Source organism: Balearica regulorum, chromosome 8 (genome assembly GCF_011004875.1).
Source record: "Balearica regulorum gibbericeps isolate bBalReg1 chromosome 8, bBalReg1.pri, whole genome shotgun sequence".
Classification (NCBI taxonomy): Eukaryota; Metazoa; Chordata; class Aves; order Gruiformes; family Gruidae; genus Balearica; species Balearica regulorum.
In genome coordinates this window covers 6,656,795-6,682,635 of record NC_046191.1, presented here as the reverse complement: position 1 = coordinate 6,682,635, position 25,841 = coordinate 6,656,795, and the positions used below count along the sequence as shown (strand labels likewise).

The 25,841-nt window shown below is 43.1% G+C and overlaps 1 protein-coding gene across 2 annotated transcripts in view; it reads right to left on the bottom strand.

Moving 5' to 3' along the window:
* Window positions 1–17,163, bottom strand: part of LRP8 (LDL receptor related protein 8) — a 193,623-nt gene extending 176,460 nt beyond the window's left edge. For both annotated transcript variants that reach the window (XM_075759371.1, XM_075759373.1), the window contains exons 1-2: window positions 17,000–17,163; window positions 16,060–16,179 (exon numbers count right to left, since the gene is read on the bottom strand). In XM_075759371.1, the coding sequence (XP_075615486.1) occupies window positions 16,060–16,179; window positions 17,000–17,069 (190 nt within the window). In that variant the 5' untranslated portion in view covers window positions 17,070–17,163. The remainder of the gene's footprint in view (window positions 1–16,059; window positions 16,180–16,999) is intronic.
* Between the last annotated feature and the right edge of the window lie 8,678 nt (window positions 17,164–25,841).

Here is a 25,841-nt window from a genome sequence, read left to right as displayed (position 1 = left end):
GACAGGCATTTTTATTTTCCTATTGCTACTTACTGCAGCAGAAAAACACCTTACTGACATGCAGTTGCACCCTTCCAGTTCTCTGCACTGACAGCAATAGTTTTCTGTATGCAAAGCCAGGTCCGCAGGAAACAGCAACAATAAATCAACACAAAGGTCTCCTGCTTTCCTCTTTTGTATCTGCTGCTCGACAAGTTTCAGTAACTGTGCTGTCACCCCATCACACTTGGTCATGAGATGGGCAAAGCCACTCACGTTTACAACATGACAACTGGGATCAAACTAGCATCATCTGATGTTGGAAGGGAGCTATCCACTCCCCAAGAGCTGGTGAGGTCTATGCGATGCAGAACACACCGTCACAATTATTGTCAGCAATGTGAGGCTAAGGAATGAACAAGCCTGAGCACAAACAGCTCTTCATTTCCAGATGAGGACTTCCTCCGATGACATTTGAGGTTAAGTTTACAGAGTTTCTTTGGGTGAGGAGGGGAGAGCCTGCCACAGAGCCTGCTGAAACAGGGACATGTTTTGTCAAGCTTTCAGTCTGCCTCTCCCATCGCATCCTCTTTCTGCCCTTTATGGCTTCTCCACATTGGGCATATTTTCTCAACAGACATCACACAAGCTCCATTTATTAAAACCACAAAGTTCAAGCATGGCTGAGTTTCCAGCTGGCTCACCAGACCTTGCACAGAGGTTTCATTCTCAGCCCTGGTGACATTTTATTTCTCTTCACATTTCCCTTGTCTTTCAGTGTCTGCTCCCGATCAGGCAAACTTACAGTACAAGCTCTCTGCACAGGGACGCACCTTTCTGGTGGAGAACTGCAGGCGTAACTGTCCAAAGCACCCAGATCACCCTTCAGCAGGCCTGGCTCTCACTTGCATGTTCCCTCAGAACACAGCCCCTAAATGTTGTCCCCAGAGGGGCTGCATGAAGCCTTCGCAAGCAAGGATCCTTGCCAAGAGCAGTACCATTTTACTCTATAGCCACTTTCCTAGAAAAACTTTGTAGTACAGTAGATTTGGCAGGAGTGAACCACAGTTACCTGTTCTTCATCTGCAGGAGAGACAGCATGCCGGAAAATGCAAAGGCAGTTTATTTGACTCATTTATTCAGACATAATGCTGTTTGAACAGAAGTCCAACCTGGCAAAAACTCATCAAAACAAATCTCCATCAAGTTCATACACTTATAAACAAGTGCACATCAGGGACAGAAATGTAGAGTGCCTACTCACATTTGGCAATTCTTCCTGGCCATTTTCTGCAGTCAAACTAAAAATCTAATACTCTGCAGGTGTTTTAGTATCTATACATTACAGGAAAATCCTATTAATATTAGCTGAGGAATGGGTATGGAAAAAGCCGGATGTAAGTTACAATACTGACGTAACAGAATTAGAGAGGTTTACAGTGACTCACTAAACACTCACACAGCAACAATAAACTCGCTTTGAACTCAACAAGAGTTCTGCTGTGCAACCTAATAGCTTGCGGCTTAGCAGGAGAAACCACCTCTCCAAATGGTTCAGGGTTGGGTTGTTTTGGGGTTTTTTTTGTCAGTTGAATATATTGCACAATATCCAAAACAGAACATGAACTTAAAGGTTTTTTTATAAGCAAGTGGATTAAAGCAATACTACTGAGGCTTTGCAAGCCATATTCAGGCCAAGATACAAGACTGTCAGGCAGGAGAAAGAATTTCAACTGAGGATACTCAACCCAAGCGGTGGTAGGAGCACAGTCTGCACACCACTTTGCGGGACTGAGAAACACCACTTATTTCCCTCAGGTCTATCCCTGCTATGACAGATAAGGCTGCAAACTGTGGGCCAAGCCTGGAGAAACCTTAGCTACTGCTATGCTCATTTTCTCAGGCAGAGTGAACACCAGAGGCACTAGCAAGTCAAAGCAACTCTGAGGATTTTAGTGCCACAAGCAGGCTCTCAATACAATGTAAATATTACGTCAAGCCTTGCGATTTCCTGATCTTCTAGCTTTCCTGTGTTAAACTTCAGACCTACACACTACACATATACTACACTGAGAACTCTGGGTCGTTCTGCTCCAAAAAGCAGGGACACCTGAAGTTTAGCACACGAAGAACCTGCTTTAGCTGTAGGAATAACACACCATCTGTTGGAGTGAGCTTGGCCCCTTCCACAAAAGAGCAGAGCTGTAAATGCAGACTATGCAGCCTACCAGCAGGTGACAGGGCAATTTTACAATCTCCAAATTAAAAGCAAGACCATTCTTCAACTAGAGGTATGCCTGTGATCTTCTCTTCAGCAGGACACTGGAGAACACAGGCAAAATAAGTACTGGATACAGACTGAATGGTCAACAAAATATGGATGGTTTCTATTTTCATGGCTTGCCTATGGCAAGGCCGTACACAACGATGTAGCTGGGGGATGCATGAGATCAGGAATGGGATGAAACAGTATTTTCTTTTCCAAGACAGAATTACAGAAGAGTTAATCCTCGCTTGGAACAAAACAGTGGTCCAAGCCCAGAAATTACTGCCAAGTCTACTCTGCACATAACTAGGTGGGAACTGATCAAGGAGTAGTCATCAAACACGGTATTTCCCCACAGCAAGCCTGCTCTTCTTTCTGCATGCCAATTACTCCTGTCTGCAGTACTGCAAAAATCACTTCAATCTGTACCATTACAAAGCATGCATCATGGACCAGGATTGGACCTTCCTTGATTTTTTTTGTAGGTCCATGATGATGCTCCATGCCCTTCTGGAGGCAAAAAAGGGTAATACCCTAGTGAAAACTGCTACAGAAAACATTTTTGTGAACAAAATAGGACTGAAACTATTGATTTTTGAGTTCGGAAAGGTTCCTCATTGTCAGCTGTGACTTTATAACTGTGGAGGACAAAAGATCCCTTCAAACATCACTTAATGATGTGATGTTTTATCCAGCATATTCCCCTGACAACATTGCTCCCCTCACCGTTATTTCACAAGGCTCACCTCAGAGACAAAACCTACCCGAGGTGAAACTTTGCCTGGCCAGGAGACAGTGACCCTGCATGCACTGGAGGAGTCCCTGCCAGCACGGCTACGTGGGTACAGCCCCGCAGGCACAGTGAGGCCAACCAGGGCTCTTCTCACAGCAGAACCTCATGGACCACACAAACCCATCTCCTTTCAGCCTTTCTGGGCCCACGGCAGCAGTTTTTCCAGCTAAGACATAAATCTCAACAGAGCTATGCCAGCAGGGAGAAGGTCAGGCCTGCACTATGAAGCTATAGGGCCAAGTTGTTAGTCAGCAATCTCAAATAATGGATCAGCATTTCCTCAGAGACTTCTGCAGCAGCAAGATCAGGCTGAGACATCATACAGGTAAGATGTTTTCTTTCTTCAAATTTCAACACCAGGGAATGGTGCTGTCCATAGATTAAAGTAATAAGGAAACCCCACCAAACGCCATAATTAATTAGAGCAGAATACACAGCAAGTATCTTCCCCAAATCCCAGGATACTAATCGCTTAATATTTTTATTTTTGACAATTCAGAATGAAATGAGATCCTTGATCTTCCAATTCATATCCAATGAGAAATATTCTCTCTCACACACACAGAGCACTAACAGGTATGAATCTTCTCTTTCACATCTATTGATGAGAAATTATCCAATGTAAGACAGTAAAACCTGCATCATTCTTGTATGTCAAACTGCTGTAAAAATCTCTGCTATTATAAAAGCAGAGAAAAAAACAAACCCAACACAGTAACACATAATCCCAACTGATTACTGTAGAAAAATGACATTTACACATGCCCTTTTTCTATGGTAAAGGTCAAGCTGATGCACCAAAGACTTCATCTACAGGAAATTCACCCCCAACCAGCTCAAGGAGAGATGACACCAGCTTTCAAGGGTACCACAGTCACAAAAAAGTTGCCATAATTTTTAAAGAAAAGCTTTAGGAAATTTCAGTTTGTTGTTCTAGGTCTCATCAGGCTTGTTCTTCCCCTCAAGAAACCTAAGAATTCCATAAGACTTCAGCAAAAACAAGGAGCAGGGAGAAAACACTATTCAAAAATGATACAGCAAGATTCTGCCTTAAACCAGTCATTGAATATGTTTCTAATGCCACGCTCAAACTCACACTCCTCCACAGAAAGAAAAAAAAAATTCTTGTGGGAAGGGGGCAAATTAGGTCCTGTACTTGGCTGCCTTCCTCCCCCTCTGTGGTTTTCACTGCCAGAGAAGCATCTTTTTTGCACTCTAAAATTAACCCTGTGATATGATAATGAAGTCTGCAAAACACGGTACAGAAAAGGAACCTGTTAGTAACAAAGATCACTGCTCAACCCTTACTATTATGGACAACCCATTGACAGCTATCCAGCTTGCATGGAGAAGGAAGGAAAGAAAACACAGTCTCCTAAAAGGATATTTTGGTTTTGAGTTTTTTTTCAAACACTCCTACAGTGTGCTGAGCAGGCAACAGCCCTGTAAGCTGAGGACCCTGTAAACCCCAGCACAAATCTGATTCACTGCAGGAATGCAACATTCCCCATGGTGCTGAATAACTCGGTCCTGACCTTGAAAGCTGGAGGATCAGAACTGCTCAGTGACAGGTGATGGCTTTTGTTCTGTGAACACACATCTTCTGGGTTATCGTTTGCCAATACACTTCACAGTATGCCCAACAATTTGGTGCAAAACTGCCCCGAACTGAATTATAGTCAACAGTAGGTAGGTGTGAAGCTCCACGTCAGCTCCAGTCTCTCCAGCATCATCACCCTAGCAGCCTCAACGGTGATTTCAGTCTCAAAGTTTAAAAATATGGTAAATGAACTAAATAGATCCAGGCAGGGTGAACTTAGCAGCTTCTAGCCAGCTGAAGTACAGCATTTGTGCAGGAGCTATTAATCCTTTCAACACGTATTTGCACAAAATAAGGCTGTCAGCATTCACATGCTTGTGTGCATTATCAAACTTGAAGAAATGCCTGCTGCTCCCAGCCAAGCTTTGCAGAGTCTTCTTCAACGCCTGAGCAAGAGAATGTGTTAACAAAGGCTTTGTGTGTTGCTGTTGAGGACAGGCACTCTGCGAAACAAGGCCACAAGAAGTAATGGCTAAACTCATGTGCAAGGACTTGAAGCAAAAGAATTCTCGCAAGGCAAATGAAATGCTGCGTGCAAGCCTCAGAAAGGCTCCACATTGCCGCACATGCTCATCCACAACCATGAAGAAAAATTAGCTACATTACTTATCATTTCCCTCTAGAAGAGGGTGCCTGGATTTATACCACAGGCCCCTGGATTCCTCCTCTGCTCCGCACTCACACTCTTTGAAGTGCCATGCCACAATCAGAATCCCTCCAGTCAAGAACTGGATGGATGCGATTCTTTTCGGCACCTGTCAACACAGCTCCTTAATCCTTATTTAACTCAAGGGATCAACATGCACCGGCACCTTGGGCAAACATACATAACACATTATTTTATAAAAAATAGGACAAAATTCTGTGTTAAAGAGCTCTTGTGTAGAGGGAAGCAGAAATCGCCCAGCAAAGAGCAATTCCTTGAAGTAAAGCATGCAATGTCAATACACTAATGTGATCCTAGCAGAGATTGTTCCAGAGCATCCCTTTGAAACTCATTATTTATCATCCACCAAACAATTGTGCCCATATAGGTTACCCCTTCTAAACTGTGTAACGAGCCCAACAGGATCACCCAATAGTGCCCAGCTAATTTAAATGCTACCTGTTATTGCCACCAAGGTAAGGATGCAGCCCTGCTTATCAAGCTAGCAGAAATGAGTATCTGTATCTTTATTGTTTTACACAAGAAAAGAAGAAAAAGAGAGGCAGCAATAAAATATATAATAGCAAATTAAACATCCCTAATCATCTTGGTTCTTGCCAGCCAAGGAGATGTTACAAATAATTTATCAAGGCAAGGTTGCACTAACAATAAATTACTTCAATTGTAAGTGCTCAGGTAACAGCAAGGTGTGGGCATGGAGGTAAAGGAGAGGCAGTGTCCCCATGTGAAATGGAAAGAGCCTCTTTAGCGCTGAAAAAAATCTGTCACGTGCAGTTTCAAAATGGGGACTTTTGGCCAGCTGAAGAGGTGGCTGCAGGGATGACTGCCTGTAGACAGGCTGCGCTCTATTGTTCTTCAGGATATGTTATTCTGTTACAAACAGAAGTCAATTTTGAAAAGCAAAGCTAATACCTCCTCAAGTGCCTGTATTTTATGTGTCTTTATACTAACTACAAGAAGTGATTCATTTGAAGTATTTCTTGCGCTTGACCCAACACTAAAATTTTGAAACAGTGAGTTATCTAGATGTTGGGATTTTTCTGAGTATTTTACAAACTGTATATGACAAAGGCCAAGCAAGCCCTTGAGCAGTCATTTAATCCAAGGAACACGATTATCTGTGTAAAACAACGCGATAATGGACCAGAAAACAAGAAATTCGGAACATTCTTCATGAGCCACTAATGTTCACAATGAGTTGCTGAATCACTCTACAGCCTTGGGCAAAGGATAACTTCTCTAAGCATCAGTTTTCACATCCATAAGGATAATATTTAGTCCACTTGTATGGCGAAGATTTACAGAAAGCTAAACCGCTAACCAGCCACTGGATGACAAATGTGTAATCAGCATAACACAACTACACTAACAATAGAACCACTCAGTTACAGAGACAGGAGGTGTATTTCTTGGCCTATATCAGTCAACACTGACGTTTGTTATCAAAGAAACTGGGGCATTTCTCTCTGTTTATAAGTAGCTGCATAGATGCAATTGTGATTCAGGATGAGAAGACTACAGGAACAGTTGTAAGTTTACATCTAAAACAGCCATCATCTGTCACTTATTCTCAGTGCAAGTATATTCACTACTCCTGCTATTGCTGATTTTTATGCTTTTAACTACTCCCCGGATCAGACCAAGTAGCATCATATCTGGACAGCATAGGTCCAGCAAGATTTACTGATATACAATCACTGCTATATCAGCAAGCTAAGCAGCTGGTATTGTTGGGAACCCATGTAACGCATCTGGAAAGATACCTACAACCTTACTCATCTAGATCAACAAAAATAGAAAAATCCTGAAAAGCCACCAAAGAAATTAATTGCAGTAACTTTATACATGGAAAGCAAAGACGGACTGAAAACCTCTACTGCGTAATGCAGAGCTGAACAAAGACGTGGGATCAAAAGAAAATTTTAATTCACCCTTTGACATTAAGTAAAATGTCACCTCAATGTACACCATACAACACATTACGTCTCTAGGAAGGAAGCATGAAAAAAGTACAAAACAGGGCCAGTTAAAATACCAAAAAAAAAGTTAAAACCTGGAACTGAAGCAGTTATCTAGATGAGGAGAAAAGCACAGCTAATAGTTTACTGTCAGTTGTACACACTAGTTTCAACAATCATTTTTTAAATGGATAAAACTGTGCTATAGGCTACTTGGAAAGGGAGAGGAGTCTACAACAACATAACATATTCCAAATTTAATCAAAATCAAGAGGAATTTTCCATCCATTTCAATGGATTTTAAACACTCTTTTTCCCCCCTTTCAGTGTTTTGCAAGTAAAAGAAATTACACCCCCAGAAGCTACAGAAATCAAGTAGAACTCCCGAAAAAGATAAAGGAACTTACAGCAGGCAAAATTCTCACCCAGGATGGACAAGATTCTGCAGCACTAATGAATTAGATTTTAAATTATATATATCTAGCTTTAAAAAAGAAAAAGTAATCACAGCACAGAGAGCAGTTGCCAAAAAGAGCCCTTCTGGTTCTGCAAGTACAGGACTCTGCTCCTGCTGCCATGGAAACTGAGTCCCTGACTGCTCTGGTCCTGGTACAGTGCCACACATGCTCTCAAGCATTTAATAAATATTAATAATGCAAAAATAATATTGATATATCAAGAACAGAACATCTCAGGAAAAAAAATTGGCAATAAAGCTCGCTTTACATGGCTGCAGCCCAAAGGCTATTAGCCTTACTCGAAGCCAACTATAAATCCTGTTCTCTCCTAGTTTCTAACACTTGCTCTTGGCATTAATTGTAAGGTTAAACTGACCGCCAGGCCTTAGCTTAGACTAGAAAAAGCCAGGAAACCTGGAGGAAAAATTGAAACACTTCCACTAGTCCGACAGGTACCTCTGCTGTAAGCAATATGGTTGAGCGTATTGAGCACTGGACTGGTAGGTGGGAGACCTCATTTCTGTTCTTGGCTCTGCTGCTGACTGCTTGTACAACCACAAGTCACTCAGGGCCAGCTCCTGCCTGCAGAAGAGTTCTAACACCATTTCTTCACCTCTTCATGGGGAGCAAGGCATAGGGCTGCCAGATCAGCCTCAGCTCTGGAGAAAAAGTCATGGTGCTTGCCAGGAACAGAGCCACAGTCTATCAGGGCATGATCATTAGGGCAAGACACAGAGTGTATCTCACCCTGAGAGACTCTCACATCCCCACTTCAAAAGTCTTCTGGCTTCTCCTAGGTTAAAATCTGGCTTTTGAAAATACTTCAGTTTGGATGGGTTTTCAACTAGCTTACAGCATTATTATAACTTTTAAAGTCTAATCGGTTTGCTATCTCTTGTATTTTAGCCAGAATTTTTGGCAGAGCAGAAAATCTGCGTTAATTTTATCACAGGGCCTTTTACCTCCTTCCCTTCCCTTGTGGCTTCTAAATATTAATAATTTTAACAGGAAATAGTTAGAAAAACTACACTTGACATTTTCAACACTTCCCGCACACGCACTGTAAAATAGTGTAGGCTTCCCTTTGGCTAGAACCAGCTGTCTGCACTGGAAGCAGAGCACGCTGGAGCAGGCATTCTGTTTTTCTATCAAGGCCATGCCACTGCATAAGAAAACAAGCAGCAACACAAATTTTCATTCCCATCACTCAACTTCATCTTACTGATTTGTTTTCCTGGGCAAAGCAGAGAAAGAAAAATTGACATCTTACTGCATTTTATAAGGCATGTAATGACACTGAATAGCAAAGCTGAGCAGTAACATGCTTTGGGAATATCCTTGGAATTACCGGGGAAAAGCTGCAGGTAAATGGTAAAGTTGTGTAGAGGAAAATACCATCAGAGAAGTAACAGTACAAGGAGCAGGAGAACTTCATGCCAAATCAAGCCCACAACAAACACATCTCTAATACACCACCACAATCTCTCAGGCACACCAAAGACAGGGTAAATTTGCCAAGGAATTAAAAAAAGCTGGTGCCATTAAAAAAACTAGCAGAAACAAAAGCTGGGTGTCTGCTGTATTAGAAACAGCTAAGAGAATCAATAATTGTCAGATACTTTCAAGCCTTACGGAGTGTTTAACGGTCCTTTACGTGGACAATGGAGTCAAGAAAACTCATTATTTCTAGCACTGGCAATCTCTTAGTCGAGGTATGTCAGATTAATGTGTTCACCAACACATTACATTTGGTTCTTCCAGTCTCATCACTGTAATTTGTTTATTTTAGTTAATCTCTAAACTTTTTCTGATTAATATTAAATTTTCCTAAGTATTTTCCACTCTAACATCAACCAATAAGAAATCACATCTCAAACCTGTGCTAATCCTGGGTCTGTAACACTGCAGACAAAAGAGAACTGATCTACACTGACTTTTGTTTTATCTTTTTATACATTAAAATGCTCTGGATGAAGCTTGCCTACCTTGGCTCAAAATGTAGAATATGTTTATATCCTCTGAAATGAGAGGTCTGACTTCTTTGATTAACAAACCAAATCACTGTTGGTTTTGACTGAACTTTTGTCATTTTGTTCTTAATCATTATTTTCAATCTTCCCATCCTCCTTGACCTGAGGAAAGCTTTTCAGATTACACCTTGTTCCTGTAACTGTATCTAAAGCAACCCATGTGCTTTCTTGCTACAGCACAGCAGCACTCCATAAAATCAAGTTCTCCTCCCTCTGTAGCCATAATGCCCCCAGTGGCTACCCCATGCACCCAAATTCCCTCTTCTGTCTTTTCAGCAGTCCTATTCCTATTCTCTCTCTGTTTCCCAGACCATTAGCAGGAGTGATGGAAAAACACCACCTCCTGGAAAGCAGTTTGTATCTAGAGATAATAAAACTCAAGTGAATGTGAAATGAGAAGGGCATGTTTCCCATATGTACTTAATTATTAGTTTTCTACATAAAGGATGTAGCACAGGGAAGATAACCCCAACCCAAAAAATATGCGTTAGTTTTCTCAGAACAAACAATAGGAACATAATGGAAAAGGGAGGACAAGCGAATAACAACATTCACGGTGGAACACAAGAAAACAGTAAACTGGTTTTGAGCCTAACTTGCACATGAACACAGTACAGACCAGGACAGGCAGGCAGCAGGCACACAGGCAAGCAAACGAGCCCTGCCTATCTGTACCACTCTTCCCAGTGCTTCCAGTTTGGGGATGAGCATGCAAGCTGGCCACACAATTCAGCTGAACTATCACTGATGTAATCAAGAGCACATGAGCATGCATATGTCAAGGAAACCTAAAACTCTCCACATGGTGATGTGTACACATCAAAAAGACACAGGCATCTCCAGAGTAACATGCAGCTATCCCTCAGCACAGAGAATACTGTCTCAACACTGAACATGAAGAAAAATTGGAGCAACAGATAACAGAGGACAAAGTTACAGAATATATTTGGCAGTTGTGACTGCCTGCCGTCTCATTTTGTCACGTCCCAAAACCTGCAAGCATGGCACACCACTATACTCCTGCATTTCAAAGCCACTCAGGCAATATTTAACTCTTCACAGCATCCAGATTTTAGTTCTTAAATAGTCTTTTGATATATTTTTACTCCCAAATTCCATCTCCAGTGAAATTTGAACTGAAAAGCAAGGAGAATATTAGGCTGCCTCCTGGACTTTCCACATAGGCATCAGGAGTCAAACTCTGCACAAAGCCAGCAGGAGAACAGGAGTCCGTCTTCCTCCCGAAAGCAAGGAAGTGTGTCTCAGCTATACAGTCACATACTGTGGCCCCAAGGCAGGGGGAAGTTTGCTGACACCACATGTTTACCCTGAATTTTGGGCACATAGGAACAGTCTTTGAAACAGTAACTCCTTTCAGACTGCATCTCATACTTGAGGCAGCCTCAATCCTGTCCAGTATAAGATATCGCTACGAATAGTGCTCACCAGAAAGCAACACCACAGAAAGGATCCCAATAGAAAGATGGAAAATGGAGCTTTAAAAGAGAAACAGTAATTCTGCATTTGGCTGTGTCCCCCTGCAGGCAGGTATTACAAAGCTGAAGCAGCCTTGCAGCTTGTTTCATTTTAGGAAACTGGTTAAGGTACTGCTTACTTTTTGCCACTATATTCCTTGCCACATTTAAGGATTAATCGACAGCAGAACACTTAAGCAGAGGTCTTCCAGTCTTTTACCCACTCTCAGGACTGGGTTACGATCATGTGAACCCTACTTGCAGCAGAAAAAGAAGATCCTATCAAAACACAAGCATCAAACTAAGAGCTTTTATTTTGTGTCAAATATATCATGTCTGGCTGCAATTTGCAAGTTATTCCTTGTTTTCTGCTGGCTGCAGTGGCAAGCAAGAAGAAACTTGCAAAACTGGGCAAAAAGTCTCCAAGAGCCACTCCCCCATAAAAGCAGCTCTCTAGGATTTTCCATTCTGGGTGACATGTCACACAGCAGCGGACACCCTGAGCACGCAGCTTGCGGGCCCCTGACCTCGCCCTGCAGCATCCACCTATCCTCAGGGAGACAGAACAAACCCCAGTATCCTCCGTTCTGAGTATCTCAGCAAGGAGCAATCCTTTGCCAAAACACTGTGCTTCAGAAAATGGACATTTTTCCCACTATAAAAACAGCTTTGATGTTTTATAACGTCGCTGCTAAACCGTTAGGGAAAAGTCTCGATGACTGTGTATCTGCAAATATTCTCTGAAATAGGTTATAAAAGTCAGTCTTGACTTTCCAGAGTTTCCTGAGAGAAAAAAGCATCACTTGCTTGTACAGGGGAGGAGTAAAATGCATCTAAAAAATCATGTTCAAAACTGCCCTGGAGCCCTGTCCTCATCGTGTGGATCACACATAGTGCAGACCATGATAGTGCAAGCTGTAAATTGTGACTGGGTTTTTATCCTGTCAGGCCTATGCAGACTGGATTGAGCTCAAGCAAATAATTTTGCACAGAGCAGAGTCAACAGTCTTTTACAGATTTAAACTCTGTAACAGGTACCCAAGATTTCTAATTCCAGAGCTTAAAAATTTATTTCCCCAGCAGTCCAAACACTGTAACTTTCACTATTTTTCTCTTGGGAGTTTAGTTACCTTTTAGTAGATAACAGAGGAAAATTTTAAGGAACTTCCCTACTCCCTTTTTCTTTTCTTTCCCATAAACTACTATAATTTTCTGAAAACATGACAGGAAAAAGGCATCCTCATAATTAAACAATCTGCATACAGCTTTATGTATTTCCGCCATGCACACAAATTAGTATCTCCTCCTCCTCTCTTGTTAACTCTTCACAGGCCGCACACCTACAGACAAATGAGCACTGTCTCCTTTCTTTCTGGAAGCCTCCTTTGCTATAGTTCTTTGCTACCAGGATTTGTTTCCTTTTACTTCTTGAAAGGCAGTAACTATATTAGTATTTGCTTGCTACCTACACCTATTTGGTTCTTTTTTTACCTTTCCCCAACAGGTGAGGCACTTTCTGCAATCCCTATTTTCCTGCTCTTCCCTAATTCCTCAGCACTTTGTCTTGATACTGCGAGAGTCATCTATTTTTTCTGTTTTAAATCATGAACATTACTAAAAGGACTTGATAACATTGAAATATGTGATATGAAATATGTACCATATGCAGAACCGATACTTGCTCACGAGGAAGACCAAAGAGGCATTAAGTTTCAACTCTAAAGATGTTTCTTGGAGTATGCTAAAATTGTAAAAATAATTTAAATTGAACGAAAGTGATATACATAGTCTAGTCTGTACTGCAGTGGGTATCTTACAAAACCAACCAATGCATGATAATCCAAATAGCACGAGCAACAAATCCCATTTCTCTAATACGCATCTAGTCTCTACTGACTGCTATCACAAGTGAACCATGTGGCCAGTGAGCTCATAAATTCATCAGCAACATCAGTTAATATTAAAAAAAAAAATTGTGTTAAACCGCTTTTTTTCCCCTTTCTTTTTTTCTAAAGAAAACCAAACTAGATTCCTTTCATTTCATTCATTTCCCACAAGTAAAACCTCTAAAGTCAACTGCCACATACCAAGAAAGAATATGACCCTATGATATACAAGAGGTTATAGAGCAACCTAGGATAAACTTAACACACCTTACAAACCAGTGCTGGGTAATCTGATTTGTGTAAGAGTGGAGATCACTACTTTTTCATGCTTCGGTTCCTACGTTTGCCATATTCACTCACACATCAATCCTATGGCAGATAACTTGAACTACCAACCACAACAGAAAATAATTACTGAACAGAAAACAAATTCCAAGGAGATGATACAGGATGATTACTGAGATGTTCTCCTTAGAGTCAAAACTCCTTTTAAAAAGCCAACATTATACCAGCAAAGCTCTAAAGGAAGGGGGGGGGGGGAAGAAACAAACAAAAAAACCCCACAAAACCCCAATGTTAGTCTTTATGAAAAGATGGCTTCTAGTAGGAAGCACACAGCATTGCCAGGTCATCAAGTCCCTGTTTTGCACAAACAAAATAAAAATTATCTCCTTCCAGAACTGTTTAAGACACTCTTGGTTACAAAATCTCCCAGTGTATATAGACTGTCTACCACAAGGACAAGCTTGTTTCATAAACCAGTTCTTATTGCAGAAGACCATCCTGTCTCTTCAACAAGGGAGGATACATACAAGCAGCAATAAGCTATTACAAATACGTTACCAACTCTAGAAAAAGCATTAGCAAGTAATCACAGGGGTTATTGGGGTCCATATCAGTACTCATTACCAGCAGGCTACCTGAATTTTCTTCTCCCTCTCCATCACCGCTCCAGCATGCTGAGTTTCCCAGAACACTTTCTTTCATCGCCTACATACATAAATAGGGGTTTTTTTACCACCCCCAAAACCAACAACTGTAAAAACCCTCTGAAATAAAACTAAGTCAGGTGCAATTGTCCATCTAACCATTCTAACACAGCACAATTCACACAGAGCTGATATTCAACAGGATGTTGTTTCACACTCTCTTTTCTGACACAGTGCTTAAAGGGTGGATCACAACAAAAAGAGAAAGATAAAAAAGGAGGCCAGATACTGACCCACTCACTCGTGCTAGGCAAGGAGCTCAGGCCACAAACACACTCTTCAGTGTGGAGTGTGGGGTGCAGAATCTGTTCCTCAGGATGCTGCTCCAGCCATGATGCCAGCCTCTGAAACAGCAGTTCCCAAAGCACAGCCCATAGATCACCTGCAGCTCACCAAGCCTTTGTATAACAGCACACAGAGGGACTTCTAAATAGAAGTATTCAAGAACACCATTATCAGTCTGCTCAGATATTGCCATTGCTTCCATTGCCATTGCCAGGTTAATGTCTCAAACTCATTCACTTCTGAGAAAACTTGCCCAGTTATGACTACACACAAGGCCTAGCTAGTTCTCAGTCAGCCATGGCTTCCCTGAGTCTTTTGTAATTTGAAACATTTCAAGTCTAAGTTACCTCTAACTAGTGCAAATATAATTCCTGCATAAGCAGGAACTTGTATATCTGAATTAAGTAATGCTGCTAACTCCCCACATGATAAACTTAGGCATATATAAAGCCTATCAAGTGTTCTGAATACAAAAGCAACAGAAATAAATGTTATGTTTTGTTACAACATCAAGATGTTTCCCATGAACAAGAGTTTGGGAATTGCTGCTCTCCTTAAACTCCTTAGACTTCACTCTGAGTATCATCTGACACAGATTTATAGGTGAAGCTGTTAACAGGATAGTCACACACTGAAACACACATAAAAATGACTCTTCTTTTCTTGATACATCCTGCTGGTCTATGAACTTACAACCTAATGCACATTCAATGTCTATTATCCTACATAGATAATTCAAGAGACGTGATACTTGCTACAATATTTTCAACTTTAAACTTCGAATTCAAGATACTTCTCTTTAAGGTTTAGGCTTCATAACGTCTTTTACAGATGCTTCTTACACTCCATGGTTGAGACAAATTCTCCTAGGCTGTCAGAAGCTGCAAGCAAAATAACAGAGAGGTAATAACAGCACAACCCCACAAACTACCCAAAGTTTACTGGGTGCTACTCACATGCACCAGAGTCACATCACAGGAGAAGGCAAGACTGCCAGCTTCCCAGGATTGAAAGTACGTATCTCCTTGCTCTCTCTTTCCTTACACTACCAGGGAATCAGTGTTACGTGGCTGCCACTGCCAAGCAGTGCTACTTGTTCATCTCCCTTCTCCTCACCGTGACTGCAACCATATATTTAAATGCAAAACCCACACCAATCCTACATCTTGTGGTCATGTTTAAAAGTAAGCAGTGTTTCACACGAGCACCTGTCACTGGCCCTGAACACGGAGCTCCCCCGGGGTTAAACATTTCTCCCAGCTCCCCTGAGAACACAAACTGTGCCGCTCCCTTTAAACGCTCAGAGCAGAAACGCTGCTGGAGGCAAGGGCGGAACCTCACGGCGGGCTTGGAGCGGGCAGGGAGCTGCCAGGTCCGCGCGTCCACCGGACTCGCGCTGCCGCACGGCCCTTCGGGTGTCCCTGGCCGAGTCAGCCCGGCCACGGCCGGCAACGAGAAGGCGCTACCCCGCGGCGGGCCCGGCCGCCGCGTCACGGATCTGCTGCTCCCAGCAGCCAATCGGCGCCGGAGCCGGGGACGGCGCGACTTCATTCATTCATTCATAAAAAAAAAGAGGCGCAGCGCAGCTGGGAAACGCGCCCTTCTAGGCTCGGCGCGGGGAGGGCCCCCGTCCCCGGCTCCCCGCCCCACCGTGCCAGCGGACGGACACTCACGGCAATCCGCCTCGTCGCTGTTATCCGAGCAGTCGTCGTCCTCATCGCATTTCCAGACGGCGGGGATGCATCGCTCGTTCCGGCACTGGAATTGGTTCTCCTCGCACTCCTTGACGGCGCCTACGAGACACGGGGCCGCGCCTGGGTCAGCGGGGCGCGCTCCCCCGACGGGCGGCGGGGGCATCCTGGGGCCGCCTCCCCGCTGCGCACAAGCCGAGCTGGGCGCCGGGAGCCGCCAGCCGAGGGTGGGGGCTGGGGCTGGGCTCGCCAGGGCAGAGGGACTCAGTGCGGGGCTGGGGGAGATGCGCCTCCGCGGGAGGACGGCGGTGATCCCGAAGCTGCTTTGTGCAGGGATAAAAGGGACTATTTCCGTGCTTCCCCGCATTGTTTTAACAGCGAGGGGAAAGAAGCCTGGAAATAGAAGATGGTTAAACCCGAAAAGACAAAGAAAAATTATAAAGTACACCGATGCTGGGACCTCTCGCGTGTCCGTTATCGGGGCAATACGCACAGATACCCGGGGACGCGGGGGGGAACAGGCACCACGCGGTCCCAGGAAAAAGGGAACTGACTCAACTAAAGTTGAAGGCGGGGGGGGGGGGGGGGGGAACGGGACGGAGCAAATCTGCTTTGCAGACACGGTGCAGCGCTGCTTTCATGAGCCACAAATCTCCTCAGAAAGGGATTAAAGGTGGCAGCTCCTGTCACCAGCGGTCGGCTTGCATTCGCCCACTGAAGAGCGTGCCCGGCCCTCCGCAGGCCCCAACCCTCGTGCGGGGCACCGCGGCGAGCGGGTGCCCGTGGCCGCACACCCCTGGGTGCCCGGGCAGGCAGGACGCTCGCCCTCCTCCCCAGGAGCGCCGAGGCGAGGCGCGCACTTGCTGCACGCCGCGGCCGCCCCGGCGCTGAGGGAGAAGCCGCCGGTCCGCGCCGGACTCACCTTCGCCGAGGTGCACCTTCAGCAGCAGCAGCTGGAGGAGCAGCAGCCGGGCGAGCGCTGGCCGGCACATGGTGCTCGCTCCCTCCGTGGCAGCGCGCCGTGTGCGGGGTGCGCGCAGCCGGCGCGCCGCTCGCTGCCCCGTGCTGACTGCGGCCGGCGCCGCCCCCGCCCCGCCGCGCGCCGCCGCCGCCGCGCCGTGACGCGCCCCGCTGGGCGGGCCCCGCGCGCCGCCGCTCGGCACGGCCCCCGCCCCTCCCGCCGAGCGCCGCCGCAGGGACGAGCACCGAAGGGGCCGGAGGGACACCTGGGGGAGACCTCCCTCGCAGTCCCCGCGCAGCGGCGGCGGCGGCCAGCGGAAGCCCCGCAGATGGCACCCGCGGCGCTCGGGCACGCATTTCCAGGCCTGTCTGCGGAGGATCGTGGCCTTCGCCGCGGCGGCGGCCGGTCTCACCTGCTGCCGCTTGGCGAGGGGCGAAGCCCCGCCACAGCTGCGGGAGATGACGGCACCTCCTGGCAGACGGGCCGGCGGTGTTGGGCAGCCAGCAGCGAAAGCGCCCCGGGAGAGCTGGACAGCCCCGGGCCTCGCTGCCGTGACCCTGGAGCTCGTACTGGGATAGACTGGCCTGCGCCGCTCTCAACAACGCGCACAGGGTCAGGCCCTCCGGTCGTGAGCCACTCTCCGTATGCCCAGTTACGATGACGGCCTCATTCATGACCTTAATTTTATTAAGTCAATTAAACACGTGAACTCGTTTAAATGGCCTTGAGTCACAAACTGTGTGCTCTCCTCATTACTTCAGGCATCCCACTGAGGGATTTCGTTATGACCATACTGATGTGGTCATCTCCACTTAATCGTGTTCATATTAGTGAAACAAGAAACAAGTATGCTAAAGTGGCAACCTCCCGTCACAGGAATGGCTTGCCCTTGGTACTGCTTAAACACATGGAGTTTGATCAGTAAGTACAAAGGAAATGTTTTACAAGCTATCGGGGCTGTGTTTATCACTTTGCACAGTGCTGATGAGAAAGTGGTTGACTGTCTTTTAATTAACACTGCAGTGTTGTTCATACAGCCAGGATTAGGAGCATTTCAGTAATCATGAAAAGATATTTTTCAGGAGTAACTTGAATCTAACATCACAACAGTATTAACATGATTATATGTGGAATGTTATTTTTTTAAAAAAAATCAAGCACTAATTTTATATAAACCTATGTAATGAAACTTTTCTGTTTCAAACCCTGAAATACCATTGACTTCAGAACTGGTCTGCCATTTAAAAATGCACCTGTGCCTTTAACAAAAATTTTGCAAGTCATTAGTCAGTAGTGTCACTGATGCGTTTGAATCATGTGAAGAGGAGAAGAGCTAATCATTGAGCTATTTCACTAGCAGCTTATAGAGTATTAACAATTTATTCAAGCCTTTTTGAACAATTTTTTAGCATGCAAAACATAGCACATGTTTGTTTTGGCTGGATGAATGTAATAGATTACAATAATTGCTTAAAGCAAATGAGGTATTTATAATATATTAGGTCAAATTTCTCTTTTTTAAATGTGCCAAAACACAGATTCCTAAAGCTACTCTAATTCCTGGCCTCATTCTTCTCTTTCCTAAATTAGTATAAATTGAAAGTGGCTCCAAAGGCAATAACAAAGCTATCCGGTATGAAGCAGGTGTGAGTGTGCAGAGCATCAGTCACAGCAATGATCTGTTACGATTCTTATCAGAAATTTGTTTTATTAAAAAAACCCAAACAAGTATTTTGGCCTGAATGCCTCTCACAGAAAACAACATTAATAAGCTTTTTTTGAGTGGTTTACTCTGATGACACCTGACCCAACAGCCTTCACCGACCAGCCATTGTAGGGGCTACTTGTAGCCTAGTACCATCTTGTGGACATGTGTGTCTCAAAGGAATTGTAGAGGTAAGAAGGAAACTAGAGGTGCTAAAGAAGTAAATTGGGCAAGGGAAACCATTTGGTATGTGAGAGAAATTAAATCTAGTTTTATCCGCTATGTTCCAATAGTTAATTAAGACTGTTAATTTACCTCCCAAAGTGTGTCTCTTCCAGGAGCTCACCTCGAGTCAGAAACTGGAACAGGAACTCACGGTTCTTTTATCCAGACTCTCTGGAAATCTGTAAAGCAACAGCACAGACATATTTGGCCAAACAGACTCCAACAGCTAATATGCAACGTTTAGTAACCATTATATACAAAATACATTCTAATATACGGCATTTGCCAGTTGGCAACTGAATTTGCTTATACAAGTGTGTGAAGTACCTCTGGTTCATATTGCTCTGCCACTGCTTGGTCCTTACTGGCTGCAGGTGTATAGCACAGTATGTGTGCTCTTGGCATGGATGGAAATATTTCAGCTTAAAAGTACCGTACGAAAACTTAGGAACACAGTGCCATTCCAGGGATTTTTCAGAAGACCAGCACAGAGCAGAACTGCATGTTCCTTATTTTTGGTTGATTTGTAGCATAAGGGTGAGCCAGCTTTATTCAACACTTCTCAAGCTACTATAGGGCTCCTGCTGTAGCACACTGGTTATCTGCTGGCTGTTATGTATAGTTTTTATTTAGGAATTAGGCTCAGGCTGCTGTGTCAATTCTTTTTTCTCTCCATCTGAGTGACTCGTAAGTTCTACCTCTCTCTACTAGCTAAACATTCAAAGTCATCCCAAAAGTTCAGGCAGACCAACCAGCACTGGGGCAGCCTCAGCCTCAGGGCACAGAGAAGATGAGGGCAGAAGGTGCTCAGACCATGTCAAAGTGCTGTGAAGGAAGGGACAGTTCAATAACCTGCTCTATGTGTAATTCACTAACTTGCGTCTACCTCTGGTCACATACCACTGCACATTAAACAACACTAACACAAATCAGCCCATCACTAACACAGCAAGCAGGTACATCAAAACAGTGAAACACTGCTCTATAGATAGAGCTCCACTCAGACAGAGCTTCCCATCAGCTAGCTCTGCGTCTTTCATCATCCATACCACTTCTTTGATCTATTTCACAAACTGATTTTTATAGCTGGATTTTTTTTTTTCCTATCACAGAACCCAGAACTTTTTTCCATACTTATGTTTTTCAACAATTGGTCACTTAGATCCTTATGTATCTCATGATAGCTACATCAGAGAAGTCTCCTCGGTGTCATGATGAATAATTGATACCTTGCACACTGGATCTTCTGCAGGCTTCTATTAGTATATCAGATTCTTCTGTTGTTTACTTACACTGATGTGCAAACACACACCCTCCCAACCACAGATTGTATTTGAATTGGAAAAATCATCCAGAAGCATATCAAAAGCAATGCACGAAACTTATTTTAGTGAAAGTTCATCTGGTGTTTCCAGCTTTTGTCTACTATATGTACACTTTCCCTTGTTTTGCAGAAGAACACTACATAGGTTTGGACCAAAGTCCACCCTGAGTAATATGCTACAAGCACTTCCACCGGGTGTACAATACCCAGGAGCATTTTAGCGTTCACCACATAGCAACTGAAGAGGCCACAGAGTAGCTGTGCAAGATGAGATGACCAACAGCATCCACATTGACTTAGAGGTGGGCAGCAGATTCCATCTAGTTTTAACACTGATAACCTGGGCATGCTGGTGCCGTTAGAGCAGTATCAGACTTACCCTGGCTTATTTACTGCCACTCACAATCAGCAATATCAACAAGCTGTGGACCTCCCCTGCCTTGTGACCACCATCAGAGAAACAGCCCTAGCTAAAGAGAGCTCTCTCAAGTATGGAAGAATGGAAGGTGCTTCATTTTTTTGTCAATAAAATATTTGCTAAATGTAAAAAAAAGTCAGTCAGGGAAGGGAAAGAACAGGACTAGTGTACTTCCACTGGGAAGTCTCTAGTCTGTCTGCTGAAATTCTTCAAGCCACACGGAGACCAGGTTTCCTAAGCTATTTGTACTAACACCCTCCCTCTGCCTCATTTTCCCCCAAAACAACTTAATGTCTTTCTACGATCTTTTTTTTTTTTTTCATTTGAAATGGACATTTAAAAAACTGTCCTCTTCTATTTGTATAATAAGGTTTGAAAATACTGCTTGTCCATTAGGCTGACTTTTTCAGTCTTGTCTTTCAGCTAGACAAATCTAATTCCTTCAATCCCCTCATGGCTTTTAGATATGCTAATGTAATACATTTTGCAAACATATTTAAATTAAACCTTTTAATTAAAGTCAGTTGAACCAATGTACTAGCAGCCATATTCCTTAAACTGCCAAATATACCTGCAATATTACTTACATTTTAAAATAAAATTCTTTTCCCATAACTACTGTGAGTTTTCAGCTATATGTACTATTGTATATTACTCTTAAAGCTAAAATTCTTTTTCTCCTGCTTCTATTAAGTGAGGCACAAAACACACCACAAACTCAGCGGAGCATAAATACAGGTTCACTTCTGATCAGGACTTGTCCTTAAGACTCTTTTCATAACCTTCCTTCCTACTTTTGGGATTACCAAACCTACTTTTGTTTGTACCTTGTTTAATACTCTGTTTTAAAATGTTCTACTTACTGTTTTTATCTGTTAAGATACTTTAGTCTTTCACTTTTGATGAATTTCTTCAAAATCTGCCGATTTTAAACTGCACAGAAAAGTTTCTTCTACTTCCCCTCTTTTCATAGCTTCCCCTAGACTGATTTCCAACTCAATTAAAAGTTTTCCCCTACTAACTTCCTTAAATACTTCTACTCTTGTCCATGTGGCTATAGGAATTTCTTCTAATTCATGCATCTGACCACTGTTACTGTAGAATCAGTGTCCATTAACATTTTACCCTCCAGCCCCATTACATCATTGTGGCCATTCCCATCTGACTCTTTGTAAAGGCATTTTTAATGACAGGTGATATTACCTTTCATTTGCACAAATCCTCTTTTGCGTGTGAAAGCAAGTTAGGGCTCTGATTCTTAGAGGTTTTTTCCAATTCATGTTTTTATTTGTATCTGACTAAATGGTGTCCATTCATTGATCTCCCTTTTCTGTGCTCTTATTTTTGCAGCTTTTATTGTTTTAAAATGCTTTGTTCAATATCTTCTATAATTTTTTGTTTCTTAGCTTAATTTTATTCTCTTTTAACTTCAACTTCTTTCCAGAGGACTCCAATCCCCTAAGTCAGCTGTTTGCTGGTTTGCTCTTCGTATTTCTTATTTAAGTCTATGCTCTGTACTACTTTGTCTCTTGGATAAATCTTCCCCTTTCACATTCTAGGGACCTTTCATAGCCATGGGGACTTTCCTTTTGCTTGTTTCATGCCTAAAAGGTCAATTTAAACTCCTTAGCACACTCAAAGTCCTCTAATGATATCCTTATTTTAGTTAGCTCACGGCCTAGTAAAGAAAGGAGGACATCACACAGTTGGATTTAAATCAAACTACAGACCCCATCAGTTTATATCATCCAAGAATTGTCTCTCCTACAAGCCAGAATCACTTCTATAGCCATAATTCTTCTTTGTCCTAAAACTGTCACTCAGTTCTCCTTTATTCAAGCATAAGCAGCAGTATGATAGAACACTGCCACACTGCTGGCCAAACAAAATCTCAGTGGTACTTATTGTCCAGGTATGAGACTGCAACATTTAGTGACCAAAGCTTCCATTCAAATGTAAAACACACGGCATCACACATTCACTAATTGCATGTACACATGCACAGATAACAGTCCATATCTCACACTTAGGGATTCTTGTCCCTGAGCAATTCTGACTACAACCACTCTCCTAAACTTTTTTTTATATCTATCTATCTATCTATCTATCTATCTATCTATCTATCTATCTATCTATCTGTGTGTCTGTCTGTCTATATCTAACTGCAAACCCAAGTTAGTCCACTTTGACTACCACCTCCTGGTTTTCCTTAGCAAATCAACTGAAACCTAGCAGCATTCAGCAGTATTCTGGCTGTGTAAAAGCAGCTGGGAAGAGCCACTCTTTGCGAACCTGGCTTCCTGGAGAGTGCTGAGTTACTCACAATACTTGTCCAGTATGGCTTCAAATCCATCTTCTTCCACTTCATGCTCTCACTCCTGCCTCTCTATAGTAGCTCTTTCAAGGGAGTAGGGGGAAGATAAGAGATTCTTTGCAGTCCATTGGTTAAGTTTTCATTCAGCTAAAGAGGAGTTAACAGAGAAGGCTTCTACCCTTCTTTCCCATCCCAAGGCTGAACACCCTGCCGTAGCAGTATCCCTAGACAATAGATCTTTGAGTGCAACCAAACCTACAGTCACAATAGGGATCCTTCCCATTAATTTTAATGAGCATAAGAATGAAGGGACCAAGAAGAAAAAAAGTGAGGATTAGGTGTCTGGCAAGATCTTTTGCATGCTAGAGGAGCACCACTATAGACTGATCTACTCTTTGCTGTCGTACAGTGACTAATCACCGTGAAAGCTAACAGAAATGCAGACTTGAGGCCATAGTTACTAACAAGTACAGTGGGATTTTTTCAAGATGTTTCACTTCTAACTATTTATCCTGTTACTACTAACAAAGGAATCATGAATTGGAGCAAAACTGAAGTTGACAGTGTCCTCGTGTAACTCTACAGTGACCATATACGAATGCTGTAAAGCAGCAGATTAGTACCACAGGCTGCTGTTTGCTCTATGGCTCCCAAAGGGCTTAGACACAAACAGTGAAACCTAGTAGCAGCACCAAGCCTGGGGTTTTTTTCTTCCTCTTTAAAAATTCTGTGAGCTAGATGCTTGCTCCATTTTTCTCCCACACCTTATTTGTTTAGGCCCAATGCTGCAAAGAAGTGGAATATTGTGTGTGGATGGAGGAAGCAAAGACAAGGCCTGGTTCTGTGAGGTGCAAAATTCCCTCAGCTCCTAGCAGCCCTCTGGAAAGCTCTAAGCATCTTGAAGGCTCACAAATTATTTAGCATTAATTACAACATCAATGAGAAAATAATACCCAAATGGGAATTTAGGATGATGTCTGCATGGAACGTTTCTCATTATTTTTGTATGGATTTTGTATGACAGCAGAACACTTTAAAACCCATCTTGCTTTCAAGCTAGTGCTGGATCTACTGCCTTCATGCTAAGCAGCAGGCAGAGCCTAAGTTGTCTAATTTGTAAATTCTTATAGCTGCCTGACAAGGCTGTCTTTCTTTATGAAGGAATATGAACCCAACATTTGTTTTCTTTTTTAAAGTGAAAGCTAATTAAAAGCAAAATTTTCAAGGTCGGATTCTGAATGTTCTTTCCTTGCTTTCTCTTCTGATTTACTAGCTTGTATTTAATAATTTTATTCAAAGTTGTCCCATTAGATATTGCCATCTTGTCACTTTCAATTCCTAAATAAAAAGAGAATGTATGGAGTCTTGTGCATAACCAAAAGATTTGAGTTTAGACTGAAATTATTTGTTTTTCAAGGCGGATCAAACTAGTTTTTAAAATCCCCCTGAAAGAGGAATGGGGGTAGGGGAAGAAAAGGGAAACACTGGGAGATCTTTTTTCCAGGAGGGAAGAAGAATGTGATTATTACCTTGCAAATATAGACCTGATGGTCAAATATCTCCTCAATTTCCACAGTGTTTTGCTTAGTCAATGATAAAATTATTCTGGATATCTCTATGCATAGCTTCATTAGACATACATTAGAGTCACACAAATGCAGCCTTGCTTACATACGTTTGAGAAGAGTTATTCATGTAACTGAGTTGTGAAAAACTTGTTTCTTTGAAGTTGAGAAACCTTTTCTCACAAATGTTAGGACAGAGCTCACACCATGTGTAAAATCCATGCCTGTATGAGTGATAGACGTGCATATGTGCACTCACAGAGCCACAGTTCTTTTAAACAAAGTTTCAGCAAACACGTCCTTTCAGATTTCCTGCCTGTAATACCATGTTGCAACAACAGCAGTTGATGGATCAATCCCTGTGGCATTTTGTCATATCACATAAAGCATCAAGTGATAGATGTACTTCAGAGTAACATGTCCTAGAGACATCATTTCTAGAAGCACAAAACAGCTCTCCTCCTACCCTTACTAGTACACCCTTCAAAATATTCCCCTATGGCCAATTCTTTCTTCAAAAGCAAAAGTGTCTCTCAGTTCCACAGATGTTAAGTTCTAACCAAGATGGATTAAGCCTGAAAGAACACAAGCATATAGATACTTGTAGTCTAAACCAATCTAAACCAACCCCTACTAATTCAGCTGGTCCTTGATTTGCTGCACCTCTTGTGCTTCAGCCCTGGGTTCTCCTATGGCTCTGATAAAGCACAGTATTTATGCATTTGTATGTCTGCACAGATCTTGTCAGACTCATACAGTTTGGACTTCCACAACCGCAAAGCACTTTAATTTTTCCTCATGACAGTTCTGCTGTTGCCTCAGAAAGACCTGGTCTCCCTTTCATTCACTCTTTACAAAGCTGAAACATGTCCAAACTAATGTCAGAATTACTATTTTTTAAATAACTTTTCTATTTCAATATAGCCTGTGCCACCTGCTAGGATTGCTAGATATTGGTTGCCCATTAGTCATCAAAGGCTGGTCTTGGTACTTGTGAAGGAGGCCCATGATCCCTAGGAAGACAGAAGGGCAACACCTGGCCAACACAAAGAGCTGGAGGAGAGCACTGAAAGGCTGCAGCCAACATCACAGCCCTGCATAGCTGTTCCCTTTCTCCTGGAAAATGATACATCCTGTGGCCAGATCAGGTTAAAGCAGCTCGTATTCTTCAGCTGGTTTAGAGGGCTAGGGCCCAAACCATGGGCACACTCACCTCCTAGAGGGCACAGGTCTCAATGACTAACATGGGCTC